The 24880-nt window shown below is 39.9% G+C and overlaps 2 protein-coding genes across 9 annotated transcripts; one reads left to right on the plus strand and one right to left on the minus strand.

The window, feature by feature from the left end:
* The first annotated feature begins 2 nt into the window (after nucleotides 1-2).
* LOC148323323 (RCC1 and BTB domain-containing protein 1-like) lies at nucleotides 3-11539 on the plus strand. Of its 3 annotated transcripts, none has more exons than XM_088314781.1 (12): nucleotides 3-202; nucleotides 4859-5095; nucleotides 5430-5580; nucleotides 5680-5846; nucleotides 6429-6587; nucleotides 6664-6771; nucleotides 7351-7493; nucleotides 7720-7910; nucleotides 8238-8364; nucleotides 9196-9347; nucleotides 9426-9556; nucleotides 9640-11539. In XM_088314781.1, exons 2-12 carry the CDS (start codon nucleotides 4970-4972, stop codon nucleotides 9778-9780), a joined length of 1596 nt encoding a protein of 531 aa, XP_088170907.1. In that variant the 5' UTR covers nucleotides 3-202; nucleotides 4859-4969; the 3' UTR covers nucleotides 9781-11539. The 3 variants fall into 3 exon arrangements, with proteins under 3 accessions (XP_088170907.1, XP_088170905.1, XP_088170908.1); XM_088314779.1 differs by having other exon boundaries at nucleotides 4-202; nucleotides 4854-5095; XM_088314782.1 differs by lacking the exon at nucleotides 3-202 and adding an exon at nucleotides 3450-3555 and having other exon boundaries at nucleotides 4854-5095.
* Nucleotides 7654-24528, minus strand: LOC148323324 (uncharacterized). Of its 6 annotated transcripts, none has more exons than XM_088314783.1 (13): nucleotides 24290-24528; nucleotides 23223-23327; nucleotides 23011-23144; nucleotides 22903-22940; nucleotides 22749-22822; nucleotides 19980-20002; nucleotides 17597-17652; nucleotides 17319-17398; nucleotides 16417-16510; nucleotides 13988-14122; nucleotides 13834-13905; nucleotides 13106-13203; nucleotides 7654-9573 (listed from the first exon to the last, which is right to left on the minus strand). In XM_088314783.1, exons 1-12 carry the CDS (start codon nucleotides 24398-24400, stop codon nucleotides 13127-13129), a joined length of 999 nt encoding a protein of 332 aa, XP_088170909.1. In that variant the 5' UTR covers nucleotides 24401-24528; the 3' UTR covers nucleotides 7654-9573; nucleotides 13106-13126. The 6 variants fall into 6 exon arrangements, with proteins under 6 accessions (XP_088170909.1, XP_088170910.1, XP_088170912.1 ...); XM_088314784.1 differs by lacking the exon at nucleotides 7654-9573 and adding an exon at nucleotides 10200-11344; XM_088314786.1 differs by lacking the exon at nucleotides 7654-9573 and having other exon boundaries at nucleotides 11862-13203; nucleotides 19980-19996.
* Between the last annotated feature and the right edge of the window lie 352 nt (nucleotides 24529-24880).

A 24880-nucleotide genomic window follows, 5' to 3' on the forward strand; every position in this document is an offset into this window, starting at 1 on the left:
CCTGCGTCATAATGTGACTTCCGCAAACATCCGTCCGGTCTACTCGAGCTCAGCTTCGTTGGAGCAGCAGCGGCTGTGGACTGACTGGTGGACTCCCGGCTGGCCGGCCGCTGGAAACACTTGCGACCGACGACCACAGTGGACCCCCGGGTGCCATGGTGAAGGCTACAATTAGATACCCTTCCCTGCCCATTTGCAACAGGTGAGTTTTTGTCGAAAACGAGATCATTGTCTTCGTTGACTGCGAAGTAGCTAGCTAGCTTTGCAGCCACTTTGCAAACGGATGAGTCCAGCAACTACTCGATCGGCTGTTTTTTTTTTTGGGGGGGGGCGTCCTGCCGCGTCAGCCAGTTTGCTGAATAGTGTGCCCGTAACAATGACCACCATTTGTTATAGTATGGATGGTGCTGTTACTTAATGCTGTGACTTCGTGTATAACAAAGAAGACTCTTTGTTTACTTCCGGTTTTTTTTTGCGCTGCTGTATGTTGCTGATTGTTGCGCACTTCAATAAAAAAAAACGGCTCACGCCACAAATTCAATAGGTTATGGGCCCAGAACGGCGCTAAAAAGGCTGCTTACACGGATTTTTTTTTTTTGTAAGAGATGAACAGTACCGTGGGATTTCACGATGGATGCGAAGCTGCTTCTTGACAAACTGAGCGGACCGGAGAATTGGGCAACGTGAAAATTTCAGATGGAGCACTTGCTAAAGGCTGAAGGACTGTGGGGCATGCTAACAGAGACAGACACGCTAGCCGCCGATGCTAACGCCTACGAACAGGCTGAATTCACTAAACGGAGTGAGAAGGCGTTCTCCATGATAATGCTGAATGTGAGTTCAACCCAGTTGGATTTGATAACAAGTTGTCAGACTCCCAAAGAGGTGTGGACTACGCTGAAAGGCCATTTTGAGAGAGATACCTTGGCAAATAAACTGTTTTTGAAGAAAACATATTTCCGATGTGAAATGAAGGGAGGAGAACGTTTGACTTAGCATTTAAAACAAATGAAGGAGCTTACTGATCAGCTATCAGCAATAGAAGCTGTAATTGAAGAGGAAGACCAAATTGTAACACTTTTGGGAAGTTTGCCACCAAGTTATGACAACAATTGTCACTGCGCTAGAAACAAAGATTGACAATTTGACACTGCAGTTTGTTCAGCAAGCATTGATAAATGATGAGCAAAAGCGAGTTAATGCTAGTGCTGTAACAGGTGGTGCATCAGCACTGTCCACACAATTTCAGGCAAACTCTAATGCAGTGGGAGCAGAAGGACGGAGCAAGTGGAGGTGTTACAAATGTGGGAAAGAAGGTCCTATCAAGCGTGATTGTCCAAGCTGGAAACGCAAAGCTAAACAGAAAACTGACAAGGTTGAAAGCATGATGTGTGAAGATGAAGAAGATGCGACAGAAGGTTCTTTTGTCACGAAAGAAGTACATTCAACTGACAAATCGCAACAAGGTGAATGGTTGATTGATTCAGGAGCATCAAAGCACATGACATGTGATAAAGATACTTCAAGAATACCACCAGTTCTTAAGGCACAGACTGTAAAAGTAGGTGACGGCAGGGTGGTTGATGCCCTTGGAATAGGAAATGTCGGTTTGGAAATGACTTTCAAACAAAGGGCTTCAAAACAGATTACAATGTATGATGTTCTGTATGTTCCTAAGCTATCTGGAAATCTTTTCTCAGTGGGAGCTGCTACCAAAAAGGAAAATACAGTACAGTTCAGGAAATTTCACTGCTACATTCGTGGGAAAAATGGAACCCAACTCAAAGAGCTGATGGACTTTATCAGCTGGATGTTAAAGGAAATTCACCCACCTGTCATGGTGCATCACTCTCAGCTAGTCTGTGGCACCAGCGCCTGGGGACACACCACCAAGCTGAAGGAACTGAAGGATCTAGTAAAAGGGGTGGACTTTTCTGCAGAAACAGAGATTCCATTCTGTGAATTATGTGTGGAAGTCAAACTGTCCAAACGACCATACAAGTCGATTGGAGGAATACGGTCCAAACGCAGACTGCAGCTCATTCATAGTGATGTCTGTGGTCCCATGCAGACTGAATCTATTGGTGGAGCAAAATATTTCGTGACATTCATAGACGACTACTCGAGATGCTGCAAGGTATACTTCATCAAACAGAAGAATGAAGTTTTTTACAAATTTAAGGAATTTGAGAAAACATTCTCGAATGAATGTGGGCAAAATATCACAAGACTGAGAACTGACAATGGTGGTGAGTACACATCAAGGGAGTTTCAAGAATATTTGAAGGCATCCATCATGAAATGACTGTTCCTAACTCACCACAGCAAAACGATGTTGCAGAAAGAAAAAATAAAAGATAAGAACTGTGTCTTTCTTAGTCAGAAGCATTATATTGATGCTATACTGAAGTGATATGGAATGGACAATGCAAACCCTGTGGCAACTCTGCTGATGCCAATGTCAAATTAAGGAAAAGCGACGGTGTCAGTAAGGCAGTAAATCAACAAATCTATCAGTCAATGGTAGGAAGTTTACTGTATGCTGCAATGGCCACACGACTAGACATAGCTCATGCAGTGAGTGCTGTGTCTTAGTTCAACGCCAATCCAGACGCTGCACATCTGACTGCAGTGAAGAGGATATTCCGATACTTGAAAGGGACAGCAAACCTTTCTCTCAAGTATGAGCAGTCAAATACAGATGCTTTGATCGGATTCTCCGATGCTGATTGGGCCGCTCAACAACAGGCAACATATTCCTAGTAAGTGAAGGAGCCGTGAGCTGGCTTAGCAAGAAACAGGCGACCGTTGCACTTTCAACAGCTGAAGCTGAATATGTCGCACTGAGTCAAGCTGCACAAGAAGGTGTTTGGTTGAGACGATTACTGAGTGATCTTGCGATGAAGGATATGTCCATAAGAATTTTGGAAGACAACTAAGGAGCAATCGCAATTGCAAAGAATCCTGTGGACCACTCCAGAACTAAACGCATTGACATTCGGTACCACTACATCCGTGAATGTGTACAGAATGGACAAATTGAGATAGAATATTGTCCAACAAATGACATGAAAGCGGATAAATTGACCAAGCCACTTACGAAACAAAGATTTGAAAATCTTTGGACTATTTCCAGTTTAAATCTATTAGTTGGTGTCTGACAGTTGAATTGGTTAAAACGTGTGAAATGTGGAAAAAAAGTTTCTGAAGAAATGTGAAAAAAGAGTTCCTGAAGTTCACTGTAAAAGAGAAATGTGCTTTTGATTTGCCTTTCTTGACATTTTGAAAAAGGGAGCACAGCTCTGTAATATTGTTTAAAACTTCGAGATACCTTTGTAAAATTAAGTGGGAGTGTTGTAGTATGGTCATTTGTCAATAGGTGGTGCTGTTACTTAATGCTGTGACTTCATGTATAACGAAGAAGACTCTTTGTTTACTTCCGGTTTTTTTTTGCGCTGATGTATGTTGCTGATTGTTGCGCACCTCAATAAAAAACCGTCTCACGCCACAAATTCAATACCATTTGTCCGCCACCCCTGTCATCATTGATAAACAGTGAGTGTCCCAGAGATGTTAATTTATTTTTTAATTCCGAACTCTAACGTCTTCTGTTTATCTACGTCCCCTAAGCGTGCTCTACGAAGCCCGCGTGGAAATGCTGTTATTCTGCATTCTAATAATAGTAATAATTTTTATTATCCCACCCATTTTTCCCCTGCCCAATTCCTTTGCACATTTCGCATTCGATTTTAACCCATTCAAACTTTCATTCAACATTCAGACTTATATACCTATTTTTAACTTTCCAAAAATCCCCTTTTTCTACAAGGAATTCAATTGAATGACACATTCTACAAGAAAGCTCTTCATCTTTCACGTCATTTTACAGTCATACTTTGACACCATTCAAAGTTCCAAATACTCACAAAATTTAAGAGATTTATGTGAGCGGGCTACAAGATTCGGCATTCTTCGGTGGCCTGCGCGCCTGCTGATGACGTCACGCTTTATAGTATATATTTTTTTGCCTCTGTGTTTGTCACCCCTGGTTGTTGTTGATTCGTTATGGGTTGTTAAATGTTTTTTTCTTCAGGAGGGATGGGGAAGCTTGTCATGTTGCTCTTTTCTGTGCCTGATTTTTCTCTAACTTAAATGGGAGGTCAACCCCCAATCCTTTTGTTCTATGGAGCCCCATTAATCTAAAGGCGGTACTGTATTCTGATTAATATTGCACTTTTAGAATATGATTTAAGCAGCAAAATCCATCTGTTTCCTGAGTTTGGTCATGTGACATTAACAAGATTAGCCGTGATTGGTCGTTATATACCTGAGCAACTGTGCAAGTGGCAAAATGGCTTCCCCCTGGAATGGATAAAAACTGGTCAAATTTGCTGCAAAATTTGAATTACAATACCATATTTAGACAAGTAGGGGCACATTGAACGTATCGAGAAGAGAATTTTTGAGTTGACTTTCCCTTTAAGTTGGCATATTTTTTCATTTTTATAAAAATAACATTTTATATATTTGAAGCCTGAGATGTGACAAAAAGTTGAACGGGTGCCAATAGTTTTGCCGGCCACTCACTATACAGTATATAAAAATACATTTTTCCCATTGAATAAAATTTCCTTAATCAGTTCTGTTACACATTTTTAATAAAGAAAAATGATAACATCTAAAAAATAATGAAAGATAATGTAAAGAAATCATCATAATGACTTAGTTCTTTTATTCTGACACGCATTTAATCTGCAGTTCTGTGCTCCCCTCCGTCTGGTCGATGTGTTCTTTTTCATGCTCATCTGCGCATGGTTGTTTATTGTAAAAATATTGAGACATCTTGTTTTCAGCACAGGCAGCCTTCACTGCCTCCACCTGCTGGGCCCCCCGCCCTTGGCTTCTGTTTGAGGGCTGCACCCCGCCCCACAAGCAGCTGACCTCAGAGTGAGCGACACACAAGGACAAAATGGTGGATGTCACAAAATGGCCTCTCTTCAGTCTAATGGCACCCCAGGAGCTGGCCTGCATATGGAAAGCGTGCGTTTTTGGAGCATCTGCCAACGAGGCAATCTTCATCACCAGTAATGATGAGGTGAGTGTATACGGCGCTGCCAGCCCAGTTTGAAGATTACTGTCAAATTAAAAAAAAAAAAAATTGTTTGTGTGTTCAAACAACCATATAATCCCTTAAATGGGAAACCTGATCCATCTGAACATTGGCACTTATATAATAGGTATGCATGGAAAAATAATCAAGTTTAAAGAAGACCATACACAGAAAATAAGTATAAAAAGTATAATCACGATGTAAATAAGTATAAAATGAAATCTGATAAAAACACTCAAGCTTGGTCGAGGCAATGCATTTGGTTGTCTGTTTGCGTAACGCAAATCACTTACTGTTTGACTTGTTCTGCTCCTTCCAGGTGTACGTGTTTGGACTCAACTGCAGCAACTGCCTGGGCACAGGAGACAACCAGAGCACCATCGTACCCAAGAAGCTGGACTTCCTGAGCGGCAGGAAGGTGATCAGCATGAGTTACGGCAGCGGCCCGCATGTGCTGCTGGCCACCGAGGGTATCGCCACCACACCAACACGCCGGCCTCCTGTGACCTGTCGCAATATTACATCGCATATATATATCATTTGCTCTTTTTTTTTTTTTGTGGTTTCAGACGGAGAGCTGTTCGCCTGGGGGCACAATGGCTACAGCCAGCTGGGGAACGGGACCACCAACCAAGGGCTATCGCCGGTGCTCATTTCGGCCAGCTTGCTCAACAGGAAGGTGACGGAGGTGGCCTGCGGCTCGCACCACTCCATGGCGCTCACCGAATTCGGAGAGGTGGGCGTGTACTCCCTTTTAGCAGCGTGGAGGCTCCTCTTTATTCATGTAGACTGCTACTAGCGGATTATTTGCTCAATCATCTTATCCAGACTTTTGATGACATAAAAAAAAAAAAATGAAGATTGATTGTGCTCAGAGAGTTTTAAAACCGACCTATGGGCCTTGTGATGTCATTTGTTGCTGAAGTTGTAAATGCTGTATTTAATTTAAATAAAACAATTCTCATGTTTTAATTTATTTCAAATTTAAAGAACAAACAGAGCAAAAGAGTAGTCAACCCAATCATTGGTATTAAATTACCTGCTTGCACATAAAGGTTTGTAAATGAGTAGCAAGAAATATTAACTTGCCCGTTCCTTTCTCTGTAATCTCCATTCCAATGTACAACATATTATGTATTTTTACATTCTAGTTAATTCTAGTCAAAATATTGTAAATGTGAAAAAATGTTTCTGTAGCACATCAGAAATACTTTAGCTGACAGTTTTGAAAACTTTGTAAAGGTTTCTATTATTTTTTTCCTAAGAATATGCAGGTATACCTAATAACGTGACTCCTTTTGCCCTTCCCTCCTTTCAGGTGTACGCGTGGGGTTACAACAACTGCGGCCAGGTAGGTTCTGGTTCCACGGCCACCCAGCCTCACCCGCGTCGCGTTTCCAGCGGCCTTCAGAACAAGACTGTGGTCAGCATCGTCTGTGGGCAGACCTCGTCCATGGCGGTGGTCGACAATGGCGAGGTGATGACGACACCTTCGTCACTCTCCAGCAGAAGGTGGTTCTGGTCTGACTTTGTTGCATGACTCAATTGCTCAGGTGTACGGTTGGGGCTACAACGGCAACGGACAGCTGGGAGTGGGGAATAACGGCAACCAGCTGGCTCCTTGCCGACTGGCGGGTTTGCAGGGTTTCTGTGTGCAACAGGTGAGTGATTACACTGCAAGCTACAGCCGCAATAATCAACATTCGTAGATGAATATGTCAATGTTATTGTTGCACATACATGTATTTAATGTGCATGAAAAATGATGCAGTTATCAAATTCATTCTAGACAAAATATTGCTGCTGAAAATTGCTACATTAGTAAAGTATCCCATTCAACTAAACTATTAGATGTTCCCTGTTCAGTCATATGTAGTCAGTATTTCCCTAAACTTGCAAAGATGTCAAATTTTGTCGATATTAAAAGAAAAAAAAGTTTTCTAGGTATTTATTTAAGACACCTGGTATCCCAGGCTCCTGCACCCCCTGTGAAGCGGTTCAGATAATGGATGGTTGGATTTTTCTTTTTCTTAGTATTTTGAGCATTACGGTGTTGCTTTGGCTCTCAATAAATTGTTGTATTAGCTTTGAACTTGTGCCATTCCAATTAGCAGATCATTTTTTTTCTTTTAGCCGTGTTGGTATAATTGAGGTCACTATAATTGTCAAATGAAATCCTTCAACACAACATTCTTTCATGCAAAGAGGTGTGTTTATTACAAATGTTGTTTCCACGCCAGATTGTGTGCGGATATGCACATTCATTGGCGCTAACTGACGAAGGCATCCTCTACGCTTGGGGCGCCAACACGTACGGGCAACTGGGCACGGGCAACAAGAGCAACCAGCTGAGCCCCGTGCAGATTTTGAGCGAGAAAGGAAGGTGCGACAAAGCTCTCCTCTGTCTGTGTTCTCACTGCTGATGTGGTTCAAAATCTCGCAGGTGAAACTGAAATGTGAATATCTCAACTGGGAAACAAATATTTGAGAGATGAAAGTTGTTGGCGAGGTCAAGGAATTAATTCAGCTTGTATGTCAAAGCACAACTATACTTTTGAGTGCTTGTGGCAATTAATACCGCCAGTATTGATGTTTTGTTTGCTCTGCAGGATCGTGGAAGCGGCTGCCTGTCACTCCACGCACACGTCAGCCGCCAAGACGCAGAGTGGCCAGGTGTACATGTGGGGCCAGTGCAGGGGCCAGTCCATACTGCAGCCCCACCTCACACACTTTGCCTGCACCGACGACGTCTTTGCCTGCTTTGCAACACCCTCGGTGATGTGGAGGCTTCTGTCCAGTGGTAAGAGATGGATGCACGGAAATGCCCTGCTTGCAATTTCCACCACTCCATTCTTGGAAGTTAAAATGCAATTCCTTTTTCAAAGTCAACCTCTCATGTCTACAGTGCTCATGCAATACATAAATCTGCATTACATTAAACAATATCACATTTATTATACACAAATGTTTTGCTTTTCTAGGTTAGGCTTTTGCTAAAATAAAAGTGAACCATGAATTAATATGAAAGGCAGTTTATTGACTAAGCACTCACTTGCAGTGTTTTGACACTTCAGTCTAACTGGGGTAGGATGAACCACAGGTTCTATTCTCATGTGTCTCCTTTTAGAGTTTGAGGACTTTCTGACGGTGGCTCAGTGTCTCAAGAAGGAGTTTGACAACCCCGAGACGGCTGACCTCAAGTTCTGCGTGGATGGCAAATACATCTACGTCCACAAAGCAGTTCTCAAGATCAGGTTAGACGCTCATCAAGGCACATTATATTAAAAGAAAAACATTTCAGTAGAGCTTTCCATAAGAGAGATGACGACGGAGGCCAGTAAGATTAGAGAGCATAGCGCTATGAATAGCTTAGCTCGTTTCAGATTGGTAACCAGGCTGAGCATGCTAGCAATTTTGTTCATTGCGCTAAGGTGTGCCGTTTGATTTTTCAGAGTTCAAATTACCTGCATTTGTCTGGAGTAGTTTAGGAAGCGGAAATAAAACATCTCAATGTCATGCAGCACAGATTAGTTAGCATATTTTCTTAGCAAAGAGCTGCGCATAGATTTGTCATTGAAATATCCAGTTGGTGAATTTGATAATAGCAAACTGCTATTAGGTTGTTTACTGTAACATCATTTTACAAATACATTGCTAACTTTGGTGCAGACTTAAGTGTTCTTGTTGATTTTTCCTGTTAATACAGACCAATCGATGAGCACATGGCCTGGGCTCCCTCCGGCCCACATTTTGTGTGGCCTGCTAAAGCAAATCATGCACATCTCGTAAAATCTACTTGTAATGACCTTGTACAATAGATTTCATATTAGGCAGTTATCCACCGCTTTGTTGTGTAGGTGTGATAATTCTGCTCTTTTTAATCATTTAAGAAACCATGATGTGGCCGTTCCCGGATCTGGAGGCTGCATTTACTGGGCCCCCAACACATTGCTTAACCAGTGCAGAAAGAAATGGCAAACTTTTCTGTCTGTTAAATTTTTATTGCAACACCAACCACAGATGACAACACGGCATTTGAATGAAAAATCAGTCATCATGTGATCGCATTTGTGTTCTGGTTCAAGGTGTGAATACTTCCGCTCCATGTTCCAGTCGCACTGGAACGAAGACATAAAGGAAGTGATCGAAATCGACCAGTTCTCCTTCCCGGTGTATCGCTCCTTCCTGGAGTTCCTCTATACCGATAACGTGGAGCTGGCGCCAGAGGACGCCATCGGTCAGACGCTGAAATGTGGACAGAAACTCTCCATCCGGTGCTTGTTGTCCTTTCTGAATTCAAGTGTTTTATGTGCAGGACTACTGGACCTGGCCACGGCCTACTGCGAGAACCGCCTGAAGCGTCTGTGCCAGCACATCATCAAGAGTGGCATCACAGTGGAGAACGCCTTCACGCTGCTGTCGGCCGCCGTGCGCTACGATGCTGAGGTACGCCTTTGCCCACTCTAAAAAAAAAAATAAAAAAAAAAAGTATTACAGCATTGAGTCATTGTTCAATTGTTGTTCATCAGGATCTGGAGGAGTTCTGCTTCAAGTTTTGCGTCAACCATCTGACTCGAGTGACGCAGACAGAGGCCTTCTGCCAGATCGATGGCAACTTGCTTAAGGATTTCATATGTCGAGCCAGCCGCTGCGGCGCCTTCAAGAACTGATGCGTTCAGGGACATGTAATCATTCAAGACTTGCATTATAAAACTGACCAAGGAACTGAAAGCACTTTTTCTACTTCTTAAGACCAATTGGACTTGTGGACACAACCCAATGTAGTCACCATCATTATCCCTTATTTGGAAAGCTTTCATACATAATACAGCATGTTAGTAGGATATCAAATAAATACCCAGTTTTGCTTCCTTTTTGGGCATTCATTAGATATCCTGCTAGTGTGCTGAATAGTATTTCTAGTGAGCACAAACAACAGGAGTTCCACAAAGAGACTAAATAAGGACAGGATGGACCAGTACAATGACCTAAAGATGGGTTGAATTGGACGGAATAAGTATTGAAATGGCTCTCTATGCTTATACGTGCACAGAACTGACTTGATAGAACCTCAGGTTACGGCAAATTGTTATTTCATTAACAGCAGATGGGGAAGGCATTTGACTGGACTTTTTTTTTCTTTCATAGTATTGCTTCTGTTGTGTTGAACTGAATATTATTATTTGAGGCATACAAGACACCGATCGTCCCGAGTTGGTCAAGCAAGTGATGGCATCTTCCTCCATGTATTGCTGATATTCCTACAACCCCTCCTGAGGGTCCAACAGCGCCCCAGTTTCACCCCACCCATGCCATCAACTCTTGCGTAAGCCGGGTAAAGTCTGTTCTATTGACCCGCAGCCACTCCCCTCTTTCAGCAGCTCTTTGACTGCTTGCCAGTAGACCTTTCATTCCCTGCGTAGCCTGGAAGCTAAGGTGTCTTTAAACGCCTTCTTTCACCGAACATGTACAGGGAATCCCTTGCTTAAAGGCCTTCTTTGGTGTAATGTCCTCATGTGGGAAGATCAACAATAGGTCCAAATCTGCCAACAGATTTCAGTCCCGTGCCCTGCGCAGGTGTCCCAAGTGTGTTTTTAAGGAGAGGCTGAATTGACACTCACCATCCTGGTGTACAAAAGGTGTTAGCCGTTGGCTTTCAGTGTTGCGAGACTCAGACATGGTGAGCATGTGGGGTGCATCCAGGTTGTCTTAAGGATGTCTTTCTTTTCCATTGCAGTTTCTTGTCAAATCCTTTCCCGGCTTTTGTATTTTGACTTACTCTATGATATGCCTGCTCACCTGCAAGGGCGATTTTACCAGGTTGCATAGGTCTGCTTAAACATGTTTTTGTTTGCAGAATCAGCTTCAAGAATCAGGGCATAGATACTGAACAGGGCGACATACTTTCTACTTATTCGAAAGTTAGCAGGCATATAGAAATGATGTTGAGTGACCTGTTGGAATGTTTGAGTTTAAAGGCCATGCCTGAGAGGCTTGGTTGGAGTTGGTCTTGCCTGACCAGGTAAGATGTAACCAGAATTGGCTTTTATCGGCCCATCTCCATGCACTGCAAAGGGCGCCCTCCCCAGAGAAGGCAATTTGATGATCTGTGCACCTGCTTGAAGGATCCAAAGTGCAGCTTTCAGTGTCATTTTCCAACTAGTTTTTGTCCCTTTTTCCGGGGTTTGAAGTGTTTGTAGAGAAGGAATGAGACCTTCAAGTTCATCAATGGACCTAAGCAAAGGATTGTTAATGTGAAAATGTTATTCCCACCAACCAGGTCAAAATGTAATTAAAATGTCATTCATTTACTCAACTGCAGACATTTGGAGGGATTTTCCTTTATAACTTTTGTACTTGTAATATTACTATAAAAATGAAACATTTGTAGGACTTATTTTACACCATTAAACAATTTGAATTTTTCAATTGAATTCTTTATTTTGAACATGAGTGAAAAAAGTAAAAATTACTCTCTTACTCATATGTTCTTGTATAACTTTATATTATCAATAAGTACGAGAGTTATATAATACAATACAACTATTATGCACATTTGTACTCATGCAACAAAAATAATTATCAGGAATTCAGCTTTCCCATAGCTATCAGCTACTAATGAAAAGACAGTGATGTTTAAAACGCTTGGTCAGCGTCGGAGAAACTGCGCATATTGGTCCCTTTTTTCTACTTGTTTTTTGTGTCTGTTTACAGGAATGCTACACAAAACATCAGGAAGCGGCCACAGAAATGTGCATCTGAACATGACAAATCCCAATCTATCAGATTGCTATGCTGAAGATATTTCAATTTCTGAATAAGCATACCAGCACATCATTGAGCATATACTCTACATTAGCACACACACAAAAAAAAAATCTGATTTTAAAGGCAGATTTGGCGAGGCCATATAATGTTCCAGTGCATTATTCTTGAGAAATGACAATAACAATATACAGTGCCATGAAACATTATTTGCCCCCTTCCAAAATATGTTTGATCTTAAACATTGAAAGGTCAGACAAAGTTAATCCAAGTAAACATAAAATGCAGTATTTAAACAGTGATTTGATTTATATATGAAAATAAAAATCAAAGCTACCGCACTGTCTTCAAAATGACTCGCACCCATATAAAATCATTAACTAACTGTGGCTGATCATAATTTTTCCGTTAATTTTTACTAAACACACCCAAGCCTTCAGACCCGACCAATTAATAAATCTAAATATTAACCTGACAAAATGGTGTTGGTCAAAAAGCTACAATAAAATGCCATCATCCAAAGAAACAGATGACATTGAAGTATCATCATCAATTATCAGTTGGGCTGGGTATCAATTCAAATACACGAAATGGATTCAACAGACAAGGGACTGATTTGATCCAATTTTCTATTCACAATTCATTTGGATTGATTTTCGATTCAATCAAGGATTTCACGCAGTACCAATTTTACTTTTGTATAGCAGGCATTCTCAGAAGAACCACTGCTGCAATTAGTACAAACTGATAGCTTTAATTAGGTGCATTAGTAAAATTAAAAAGCTACATTAATCATGTACGTTTTATTTAACATGACCTGATCTAAACAAATGCATCTGCATTCATTCTTGGCGCTGATTTCACTGCTTTTGTCGGTTTGTTTCTTTACGCAAATTTCTTCACAGTGACAAGATCTCGTGACGCGTGGTCACGTACATTCATGGGGGAAAAAATATTTAAAGTATTGATATGGTTTTATGGATCGTATGGGGCTATGACAAGGAAAATTGATTCAAATCTATGTATCTCAATTTTTTTTTAAACCCAGCCCTATCTATCAGTCTGGGAAGGGTTGCAAAATATTCAAAAGCTTTGAGACTTGGAAGCATTATAGGAGTGGCCAGCCGACAGAAATGACCATAAGAGCACAGCAACGACCATTTAAGTCTGACAAACAATATAAAAAGCCCAACAAAGTATAAATTGCTTCAAACGAGAGGTGCCGGATACCGTGTGGAGGTAAAGTGGCGATCAACTCCTCAGCAAAGACATGACTTCTTGCATCACTGCCAGTGAGTTTTGCGTCACCACTTGTTTCTCCTCCAACTCTATCAAAAACACAAAAGTGACACTCAGACGTGAACTGTAAATACACAAAGAGATAGAGATAGAAAAAGGCATACTCCCCCAAAATAAAGTAATTCGTTAAAAGCCATATTTTGAAAAAAATAAATAATTGCAATCTAACCCAAATCAATTTGCAAAGTTACAATATTTAAGTCATGTGTAGAAATAGTCATTCAATTCATAAGGGAAATAAAGTGAATAAACTCCAAAAAGTAATTTTAAGAAATAGCCATACTTACAAAAATATTTAACAAAAACAGGTAGAATGAAATCAAGTTATTTTATACATATAAAAAGTAAAGAAATTACAAAAGTTGTTCAACTAAAGTTATATGAGCATAGTAAAGAGTAAAAAAAAAAAATCTCTTTCCAAAAAACTAGAACGAGAATGAAGAAATTGTAATCTTTTTCGAACCGTGATTTTAACCAACATTTTATAATCCAGTGTCCTTGCGTTGTTCGAAAATGGGAAAATAGCAAAGCCTTGCTCGAATCAAGTTGAAACACGGCAACAGTGATATGGGCGAGAGCAGTGGTTATTAATGAGGAAGAAAAGTGGAATGTTGCACTTAAACATATCATGGAACTTGTCGCTAACGTTCCAATCATACCTTTTTGCCGTTTCGTCAGCAGCTGTGTCATTTTCCCAGAAGCCATCAAAACTTTGTACGCCAAGTCGAAATCTGCAGAGACAGCGACACGCGTCTTTGCACGTCTGGTCTACCCTCAAGCAGCCCAATCCTCCCTTGGACACGTGCCAATCACCTTGCTGGCTGGCCTGGTTGTTCTGTATCCTCAAGGAGACATCCTTCATTTCTGTCAGGAAATCGCTGAAGATGCCGTCCGTGCATCCTGCCATGTTGCAATGTCCCCAGAAGGTAGCGGCGTCCAAGCCGAGCTCTGTTACACGTTAGATGCCATTCATTTGTGCAACGGACAATATATTTCTACGCATGTATCACTTAGCCTTGACCTGTTTACAAATGGAGTAAAGAAAGCAAGTCTATTCAATCCAAATAATCAGACCTCAAAAGTAAAAATGTATACTGAGCACAAATTTGCAATCAAACAGTTAGACTACGTTTCTAATTAGAGTAAATGAAAACACAAATGTGTGTGCATCTTCCCATTACCTGCCAACAATATTGACAACGAAACAACGCCAAAGTCAACCTTGTCAAACGTAAATGTAAGCAAAGCAGCCTAAATATTTTCACATCAATGTTGATATTAATCTAAATAAGAATAAAAATAAATAAAACGATGAGGTTTACTGTAATGTAATATTTTGTAATATTATATGCATTCGATTTACTTTTCTGAATCTCATCAATATTAACATACATTTAATGGGCCACCCGTCCAAGTTGAGTACGGGACACCAAAATATTTTCTGTTAAGTTGTTTGGGCAGCATTATTTATTCATTTAATTTTTTTAAAATAAATTTTCACTCTACACAGTTAATGAATTGCCTGCTACTTTGTCGATCAAAGTTGGACACGCTCGGCATTCTAGCGCGGAACCAGCGAGGCCTCTGAAGTGCACTCAAACATTTTCCATTCCTGTCTTTCACGAGTACATTACGTTCACTTAGCAATTTGCGTGATTTCGCCATCTTGCGCTTTTAATGACTACTTGTAATCGCTCCAAAAAAGGGATCCTTCTTATTCGCCGCCTTGATGATGGAGACTGAGTACGGAGTTATGAGCAAAACAGCAACGTGTTTAGCAGGCAGCAGCAGCCAGTCGAAGCTCATTGCTAAACTTGCCATCGCGAGCCGGGTCTGCATCTCGCCTCAAGCAGATAATTGAAGATTTTTAGGACTTCTCTGCCAATCAAATCTGAAAAATCTATGATCTCAGTTTGGCTATTCGTTGTGTTTTTTTGAGGCTCTAAATAAAAACGGTTTTGCTAAGTTTGATGTGAAAAACCTTGAGGCCGTTTACTTTTTAAATTAATTATTTTAATTTTTTTTTATTTTTAAGAATTACGGGGTTGTTGTTGTTAGTCAGTTTAAATTCCTCAACACAGTAATCCGTTTCATTTGCATTCACCCACCTCATTATTAATTTTCATTGACTCTTAGATTTAATTTTGCAGTCGGTTTGTTATGTTTGGTGACTATGGATTATGATACACTAGCCTGCACTATTGTTGCTAATGCTGCCACCTGCTGGCAACGGTGCGGCAGAAGTTATACAAATGAAGCTTATTGTGCATGAAATCAACCTCTATTTGGTGCACAAAAATACATGCAGTTTGCTGCAGATGACAAATTTAAATAGCAGGATAGTAGAAAGAGGGACACAATAAAATGTTATCTATGGTCGTTGTAATATACAGCAAACACTCGCCACTTGTTGCATCTTCAGCGTTCTGCTGATTTTTCCAAAATTTTTGATCAACCAAAGAGAGCACGAGTTTATCCCGTGAGGTGATTGGCTGCGCATCATGGCAGCCCTCGCCCAGCAAGCTCGGTACAAGGTAAAGTGTTTGTTAAAGTTTCTCTTAAAACAGCTTACCGTAACTAGAATCTCATGTTGCATTTTATCCAGAGCGCCTTGTTGATGTTACCGTAGAAAGAGAACAGTGTTTCTTCATCATGGGTTGAAAATTAGACAAGATAACAAAAAGGAAACAGCAGCAGCCATAGAAGAACTAATTACAGTAATTTTCAATTTCCACAACAACGAGGGTTGAAAAGTTCATTAATCGACCAGGATTGTACCTTTTGGCTAAAATGCACCGTGGGATTCAAGTTAAGGTAAGCCAATTTTAGGATACAAATTCAAACTTCAACGTAATTATTAGTTATTATTACACGTTTCCACTCACAGCTTGCTTGGTATTTCTTCTTCAGTTTGCATTTTCAAAGTTAAATTTGTTGTGTAACAAGTATTTAGAAGTTTGGGAATCATGCCTGTGAGGTTGCAACGGGGTAATAGAGACGAAAATCCAATAAGAAATTAAAAATAATAAAAAGACAACCTCTACTTTACGATTTTCCTCTTTTTGCTTGTAGTTCCCGTCCCAATTAACTGCAACAAACGAGGGATTACTATACATTGTCATATCACCCAGCTCTAGTAGAGTTATTGGCTTTAGGATGTGGGGGTGTCCATGGGGGAAAAAAATGTTCCCTAACTAAAAGGTTTCAACAACCAAGATCTACACATAGCATCGGATGCCTACCTTGATCTTTATCAAGTTTCACCTCTGCTCCATTGGCGGATGACATCCGGGTGGGGGACTTCTCAGATTGGAGGAGACTTTGGGACTCAGCATCCTGAGGGAAAAGGCAGCATCAGAACATGTCACATTACTGTAATACAGCTGGACGAGTCAGATGATGGAAAAGAGGGAAGCACGGGGAGCCTGTTACAAATTATTTCATGAATTCTATTGTTTCTCGCCCTCTTTATTGAAGGGCTGGCACTCAGAAGCTTCTGATTGAGATTTTGTCTTACTTTATTTGTAGCTCAGCAAACAGAATTAAGTAATTTTGCATCAGTATCACCTACTTCAACAGTATATCCTTCAGAGGCTAACACATTCCTCTCATTACTTCTTTGTCTCTTAGCTGTCCTTTTATATAGCAGCCCGGTGATCAGACATAAACCACATTATGATGGTCAATGAGCAGTTGCTCTCAAACAAGCGTAAACAAACGAAAAAAACAAAAAAAAAAACAATTATGAAACGCTTTGAATGCACACCTGAGGTGATGCTCAATCAAAGAGAAACAAAGGCAGATGAGTGTCATGAATGCAGAGGATTCTTTGTGAAGATTTCCGGAAATGAGTGGCCGAGTCACGCAGCTTTGGAACAAAAACAGAGTAGATGTACAAAAACCGAATCAAAATTTTGAAAAAAAAAAAAAAAGATGAATCGTAAGGACATTTGAAAACCAAGGTTCGACAGGACTAAAATAACCAAATCTTAAAGTGATTAAAAAATGTAATTAAGATTTCAATGAATGGCGCGCGATCATACCTGACACACTGACAATTGCAAAAGAAGAGGAAAAAGAAATGGACGTTACATTGAAAACTGTCACCTTGAAATGATGTTGCCACGAAAATGACGCCACTTACTTGCCATGGCTTTAAGTTCAAACCCTCATCTAAATCGGAATCCTCAATAGGGGCTAAACTTTGAGAGGGCTCATCCTCACCTGTGGAAGAAAAAGGCCAATTATCATCAAACAACGGGGAGAAATAACGCAGTCAACTAATTCAAAAGAAGTGGAAGGGGACTATTTGCAACCCAGAGGGACATCAGACGTTCACAGTGGCAGAGGACACAACATCAAACAAGTAGAATAGGGAGTATTTCTAAATATCTTATTATAAGAAATTGAAAAATCCACTACCTGAACTTGAGCCATCTGACACAATCTTCCTTTTTTTTGCAGACATTTTGGCCCGCCTGCAACACACAAAAGTTACAATGATGCATAAAACAATTCTTCCTTTACAAATAATAAAATGCCCACTTTTATTTAATAAAACCTGCAGGCCATTTGGTGAAGATCTGCACACACCTTTAATCCTTCCGCATATGATTCACTGATGTGATGGCAGTTCAAGTTGACATAAGTAGAGATACTCAGATTAAATTTGAAGACTGACTGCAGTTTTAGGAGATGGGGCGACATGAAGCTTGTTTGCATGAAGCGCCCCGGTGATGTGGTTACCAAGCTGTGTGAAGTACTAAGTTTGATTGGATCCAATGGCTGCGTGTAGCTAAATAAGTTGATTTAAACTTTTACCACAAGCAACTTTCTTACTATGAAGGTACTTATCCGCCTCCACGCTCATTGCTTCATGCCTGAAGTGACAGTTTGGAAAGTAATTCATTGTGACTGTACCTTGTCACTGACTTCTTTTTATGTTATCCTCCTACCTCACTATGTTAGCAACAATCGGGATTGAAATGTTTTCTCCTGTAAGTTGCCACAACTGGCGTCCCCACCTTCTGAGTCTGTAACTGTCGTAGAAAGTGGACTTGCAAAAAACAGATGTGATCGGGGTCCTTCGGTGGCTGCGCGCCGGCTGATGACGTCACGCTTTATTATTCCCTGGCTGTTTTATTTGCATATTTTGATGCGGCAAATAAAAAAATAACGTTAAAAAAACTGCATAAGTGTCACATTGGCGCAGCAGCTCCGACGTGACTTCCGCCTATGCCCCAAGACGAAGCTAATGGGGTCCTCGGGAAGATTTGTGTAGTTAGTTAGCGGCATCTATTGTTTTTCCAACTCGAAAAGAGTTGACACTTTGTTCCTTTAAAAAGAAATCCAAATCATAAAACAATCGAAAAATATTAAAACGGGCATATCTGTATTGTTTTAAGTAAAGATGATAAAGACCCGCAAAAGAAAGCCTAACCTTTCATATGGTGCACGTTGTAAGTTTGTCGCGGTCCTTTCGTCTTCATACAACTGGTGTAGTCTTCTTGTCACGGTGTGTCTTGAGGGAATCTCATACTTGCGGTCATTTGTTACGATTCTAAAAACGTTTCTCAGACCGACATCGTCCACAACACTAATCGGTCTGCAGTCTGTCGCTAACCACTTCGCGATTGCATTTGTTAGCTCCCCTCGCCTTTGCTTCTTTGTAGTTCTCCCAGACGTTTCATCGAACGGAGTCAGCCCAAGTCTCACTTCACTGTTTGGTTCGTTAAACTGATTGCTGACATCAACTGCGTGTTTTGCAATTAAATGATATTTTAGACTGGACGTACTCCGGTGATAACAAAATCCATAACTGCAGTGCCTACAAAACGCTTTACTTCTGTCAACTGTGCCGTCTGAAAGAAGTTTAAAATAAAAATGCCCATTTAAAAGTTGGCTCCTCTTCGGCATGTTTTTTCCCCCGTGCGCAACTACTACTTTTCCGGTTTCAGGATCGATAAACACGTGGTTTATTTAAATCTTAGACAGTAAGCGCCTCAGCCAGTGTCAGTTCCAGCTTTACTGGGAGGCTCGCGCCGGTCGATCGACGTCTGGTTATATGATTGGCTGGAAGACTAAAGGATGACGTGGCCGATTGTGGTTGGTCCGTTTTGCAGAAATAGGATTGTAGTTCTTCGGGGATAACACAGATTCAATTTGCAAATAAATAAATAATTTCGAGGGATTTCAGACAGCCATGTCTACGCCTTTTAAAAACAATGCGCACAAAATCAGTGATCAACCGTTTTATATTTTTTTCTACATGTTGAATGAGAAATGTAAAATTTGCAGCCATAGTTGGTTGAGTTAACTTGTATTGAGGTTCTTTAGACTGCCGTTTGTTGAATATAGTGATTCTATGGTGGGAGATCCACTGCCTTTAGGATAGTACATTCAACTTGTAATAAACTATGTAGCTTGTACGAGCATAACTGAGATGTTTATAAATGGAGGAATAACTCAAATTGAAGGTGGCCTTACAATTTCGAGATCGGGAGGTGCCAACAGTGCCCCTTGTATTACAGGAATGCAAATATATTAACGCAGAGGTGGGAAACCCCCTTCCTAAAGTCCTGTAGACTACATTTCTTCTCGACAAATTCTTATAAAGTACTATGAACATTTGGGTTAAAGATTTTCATAACAGCTCCTGCCATGATGTATTAGTTTTTAGAATTGAATTATGAGCCGCATGGTTTGGATATGAAATAAAGGTTGCCCACCCCTGTGTTAAACTGATGGCAAGCAAGCAAGACACACAAAAAGCTCAAATGCAAGTACTACTTTTAGAAACACTTACATGTCAGTTAGAGTGGACTGTTTCTGTTTCAAAAGGGGGAGTAAAAACACAAAAATAAAAAAATACAAATGAGTGTTCAACAAATATATGGGCACTGCCCAGAAAAGTAAGGCAAATGTGCCTTTAGTGACAGCAAGAGACTGAGAAATGTTCTGTGATGCTATGTGTAACTTGCTGTCTTCTTTACAAATATTGCATGCTGTAATGTGGACCCATAGTTATTAATAAAAAGTATGTACAAATGTTTTTATGGCTAAATTTAAATGTGACTTTTAATTGGGTTTTATAGTCCGGCAATTTTGGTACCCTTTCACGCAGGGCCAGATACCTTTGAATGTTTTCCCCCCCTTGTCTAAAATTATTTAAAAAATGCATTTTATGGATGTTTACTTTTGTTATCTCTGTCTGATATTTACATTAATGATCTGAAAAATTAAAGAGTGCAAATAGTTTTTCTTGCTGCCCTACAAAAATGAGTAAAAACTAATTTCCATGATTCCCAATGCTCACTATGTGAAGAACTTCTAACAGAAATTATATTATTAATGGTAAATGTGCTATTATTGTTATTCTACATGAATTTTCAGACAACATACGATTAAAAAAAAGAAAGAAAATAACAAACCATTATTACTTCTTAAAATGGAAAACCATATATATTTACTGAAAAAAAATCTGTTTGATATTCATCATTCCTGTTCTCAATGGTAAAATATCAAGAGTTCAATCAAAAAAAAAGACTCAGCAGTTTGGGAGGAAGGTGGCGCTTGATTGTTTCATTACTAACTATAATTTGACGGAAGAATTTACCTCTGGTTACATACTGGTGTTCCATGTTTATGGGTTTCCAATTTCTTTGCATTTGAGATCGGTTGCTCTCATGGGATTCTGTGCTGTTTTCTGTCTTCTTCAAACGGACTGGATGCGTCATGCTCACTACATTTCCAAGGACTTCTTCACATAAAGGTTTAAATTGATTTTTACTCTCAAAAGGATCAAGATGCCCTTCTCTATTGCAAATAATAATTCTATTTTTTTCATCCGCTGTCATACTTTGAATTAAATTTTTGTAAAGAATTATTTTACATTTCCTTGTTTAACTTTTGCAACGGTAGTTATATTTATATAGATCCTAATCTCGAGGGAGTATTTTTTTTCTTGCACAACTAAGCTTGCTTCTTCACTATGCAATACTAATTTTCCAGCATCTTGATGGGTGATATACTCTAGTTTGTGTCTTGTATCTGAAACAAATAACTAGTGTTTATCTTTTGACCTGCATTTTCAGTCACCATTAGCAAAATGATAATACGTAATTGTTTGGCATTTTCAATGAATGAATGATTACTTCAACATGAAGAAAAAAACACTGATAAAAAAAAAAACAAGCAAACATAAACAATGCTCAACGGAAAGAGGTCTACACTTAATCCTAAATTAACACTAAATCCCACCCTTTCTCCATATTTTCATAACATCTATTTTTTATATATATAAATGGTACACATAATACTAACGATAATGAACCAGACAATAATGAACCATTACATAGTGATAACACTCCACAGTGTGAGAACACTGAATCGATTTTTTGTTCGCACATTGTTTTAAGCCATGTCATATAATGCGCCATAATTTCCCAACAGAATGAAATACAGAACATGTGAGTGGAGTTAGCCACATCACGTGTTTATGTGGCTAAACCTTTGGCCACATTAAACAAGTACTCGTTCCCGGTAGGTCTCGTTAAATAATGTGGAAATTGGGAGGTCTAGTTTATTGCATAGAAACCGCATACCTGTGGTCTTCAGTAGTTTCGTGTTTTGCAAGATCGTCCTTTTTTGGAATCCTTGAAGATTTCCCTCTGGTGAAAATATTTGATTTCCCTTCTTGTTCACACATTTTACAGAAAAATAAACTGTTCTTCTCGTCGTGTCGAAGCCAGGGGAATTTGCCAAACCACTCCGATTGGATGTGACGATTTGGGTGCCGATTACATGTTTTTTTCGAAACGGCCAGGTTAGACTTCGAAGACGCTTGCTGTGTTGTATGTCTCAGGCGCTGTGTGGTTGGTTTTGGTGTATAGACAGACGTACTATTCGCGCATTCCTCCATTTTTGACTCTCGGCAGTGGCACTAGATTGCTAACCAACTCTAGCGTGCCGCCACCGGTGTATTTAAACTTACTTCTTTTTTCATTTATTGGACGACTGCAAACAACGGTTAGCTGCATACCGCCACCTACTGGATAAGCGTGGATAACACGCATCTTTCTCATTAACTTCGTTTCCCCTAAAACTGTAAAGTATTATCCTCACACACCTGGGCTCTCTTCATAAAGTCAAATCTCATAACCTTCATGTCATCTTTCTTTAACCTGTGTTGGAATACGTCATTAGGTTTGGAGAAGTGTAAAGGTGCTTGTTTTAGAACATAGGAAAGAACACCGTTTCCAAACTGACATGGTCACGGCGAGGAGTGAGCTTCAGTCCTTAATTTTGGAAAACCCAATGAGATTATTGTTATTTTTTTATTATTATTTTTTTAGGGAAAGCAGATACCTTGTAGTAAACATCCGGTACTCTCTGTGGTTGAGATGCACTTTTTTTTTTTTTTTTTTTACATTTTGCGCCCTTGTTTACATATTAATTGATAATACAATCTTGCAAACATTGTCCCAGTTCTCGCGTTGGAGTTTATTAAATTGTACAGTAATTGTGTTGGGTGAAACTGTGAATAAAAGTGCACATGTGCATCTAACCAACTAACCTTAGATGGAGAACTTGATTTCGTGGCTGATTCAGACTTGACAAGGTCAGATTCATCTGATGAATCACAATTTCCTGTTGATTAAAAACACATTGTAATATAGTTATTATATCAAATTCTGATAATAATGTACAGGAGGATAGCCACAACTTACTCTGTTGTTGATTCGGGCTGTGTTCGGAGCAGTACAATCTGAAAAGTCCACACAAACACAGTTTTCCCCCTAACTTCACAGGTCAACGCCATCACTCCCTGAACTCACAGATATCTGCCTTTGACGCTGTCCACAACAGTTTTGGCCAAGTCTTCCATGGCGCAAGGGTAGTGGTAGGATTTCAGGCAATTGCTCACCTCACAGCCAACCGTGGCACCTTTTTTCCTACATTTGGTGCACAGCTGACAGAAGCAATTGATCATACGCTAGTGTTTTTGAGTGTGTCACGGTTGCTTTTGAGAAAGTATTATTTTAGCTACCAGTTTTCGTCCGCGTGTCACCTCGTCCCTCACATCCTCCACATCAAAACCAAAGAGGTCGTCGAACACAGGTGTATCCTTGCAGTAAATACCTGAAGAGAACAACTGCGACGCAGAAACAACATGTTTAGAAATAACGTGGAAAGTAGACGTCGCAAAAAATGGTGTTTTAATAGCTTGTATACAAATAATTGGGTTTTTGGAGTGTACTCCTAGCCATCAAGTTTGAAATTGAAAATCACTGGTAGCTGCCTATTTCTGACAATGTGTCTGTGAGCGAACATCCACCTCAATATTCCGTAAAATCCACTTCCTGTTATAATGGCAATAAAAGTCACACTCAGCATTTGCTTGGGATAAAAACCACCAAAAGTGTCATGATTTCAACCAAGGCGTAACATGTGGATGTTGAGAATGTTGCAATATCTTCACAAAAGGGACAGAGAACTTTTTAAGACACCAGGCAACTGTTAAAATAGTGAAAAAATGCACGTCTCCTATATATACACTGTGTAATAAAAATAGTTCAGCTCTGAAGATTTAACACCACTTTTTGTGATATAATGTGAATAATGCCAATGATGGCAAAATGTGTAAAAAGGAAAGATAATCACAGGAAACTGGACAATGTTGACAAAATGGATACAGTATTTTGTGACTTTGCTTCTCAGTACAATGAATTGACATAATCAATAAAAGAACAAAATGTACATTGAAGTTTAGTTTGGAATCATTCACTACTCTGGAAACATTAAAAATTGATTTGTTTTTCTGTGGCGGACTATGCAGTTCACTCATCAATCAGACGAAATAAGTGTTTCGACACTAGTCAGGCACTTTAAATATGTCACTACTTCAACGTCAATGATTAGTATTAAATATTTCACAACTCAAGATCGAAGACATTTCTTTTCCGCATCAGCAGAATGCATCATGAAATAAATATATTGCCTACTTTTTTTCACCAATGGATTTTAAGGACATTGAGGAAAGCGAGTCTTACTATCTGATATGTGATCCAAATTTTTACATAGTTTTACAAAATCGCAGATTTGTTGAGTATTTACCAAACAGTTCTGGTGGGCCGTGACATCGTCTTTGGTCAACAGGTCACCGGTTATTTCCGTCTCTCTGGCTCTTCGACAAAATATGCAGACTAATTTATGACTGGGACCCATTTTAATCGCTACTTTCTTTTCGAGAAGATTGCTTTCGTGCCTCAATTCGGCCAAGTCCGAAAAACATGAATAGATGTTTATAGATGAGAAGCGTCTCTTTAAACTGCCTGCCTGCTTGCCTGCAGCCACGCTAAATCTAGGGGCGGAGACGTTAGCAGGTCGCGTGCGTGCAAATTATGCGCGCATGCGTGCGCGTGTGTGCGTTTTTTAGTACAAATGGTTGCACAAAACGATGAAGGAAACATTTCGGTTTTTTATTTATTTATTTTTATTCCAGCTTTCTTTTGAAATGATCTGTATTTATAGTACAGATGGGGCATTAAATGAAAAAAGTAAACCTAATCAAAATAAAAAAAGAAATAAGCATGTTACGACGTAGTTCTACCGATGCTTTGCCAGTGATGGGAATGTCGCCCCTGTCAACATGGCCGCCGCAAAGGCACGTTTGTTAGCTGTCCTGCTACAGCAATTTGGTGTATC

This window comes from Idiotropiscis lumnitzeri, chromosome 14, assembly GCF_059441095.1.
Source record: "Idiotropiscis lumnitzeri isolate Australia: NSW breed Sydney's pygmy pipehorse chromosome 14, RoL_Ilum_1.0, whole genome shotgun sequence".
NCBI classification, from domain to species: Eukaryota; Metazoa; Chordata; class Actinopteri; order Syngnathiformes; family Syngnathidae; genus Idiotropiscis; species Idiotropiscis lumnitzeri.

What these genes read in the sequence shown, in the direction of transcription:
- LOC148323324 (XM_088314783.1), bottom strand. Translation starts at nt 24,400, where the DNA reads ATGGGTCCCAGTCATAAATTAGTCTGCATATTTTGTCGAAGAGCCAGA. An exon ending in AATCAAGTTCTCCATCTAAG is followed by an intron (nt 20,003 to 22,748) that starts GTTAGTTGGTTA and finishes CTTTTGAAACAG; the next exon opens with AAACAGTCCACTCTAACTGA. An exon ending in TGAACTTAAAGCCATGGCAA is followed by an intron (nt 16,511 to 17,318) that starts GTAAGTGGCGTC and finishes CTTTTCCCTCAG; the next exon opens with GATGCTGAGTCCCAAAGTCT.
- LOC148323323 (XM_088314781.1), top strand. Translation starts at nt 4,970, where the DNA reads ATGGTGGATGTCACAAAATGGCCTCTCTTCAGTCTAATGGCACCCCAG. An exon ending in ATTTTGAGCGAGAAAGGAAG is followed by an intron (nt 7,494 to 7,719) that starts GTGCGACAAAGC and finishes TTTGCTCTGCAG; the next exon opens with GATCGTGGAAGCGGCTGCCT. An exon ending in AAAGCAGTTCTCAAGATCAG is followed by an intron (nt 8,365 to 9,195) that starts GTTAGACGCTCA and finishes TTCTGGTTCAAG; the next exon opens with GTGTGAATACTTCCGCTCCA.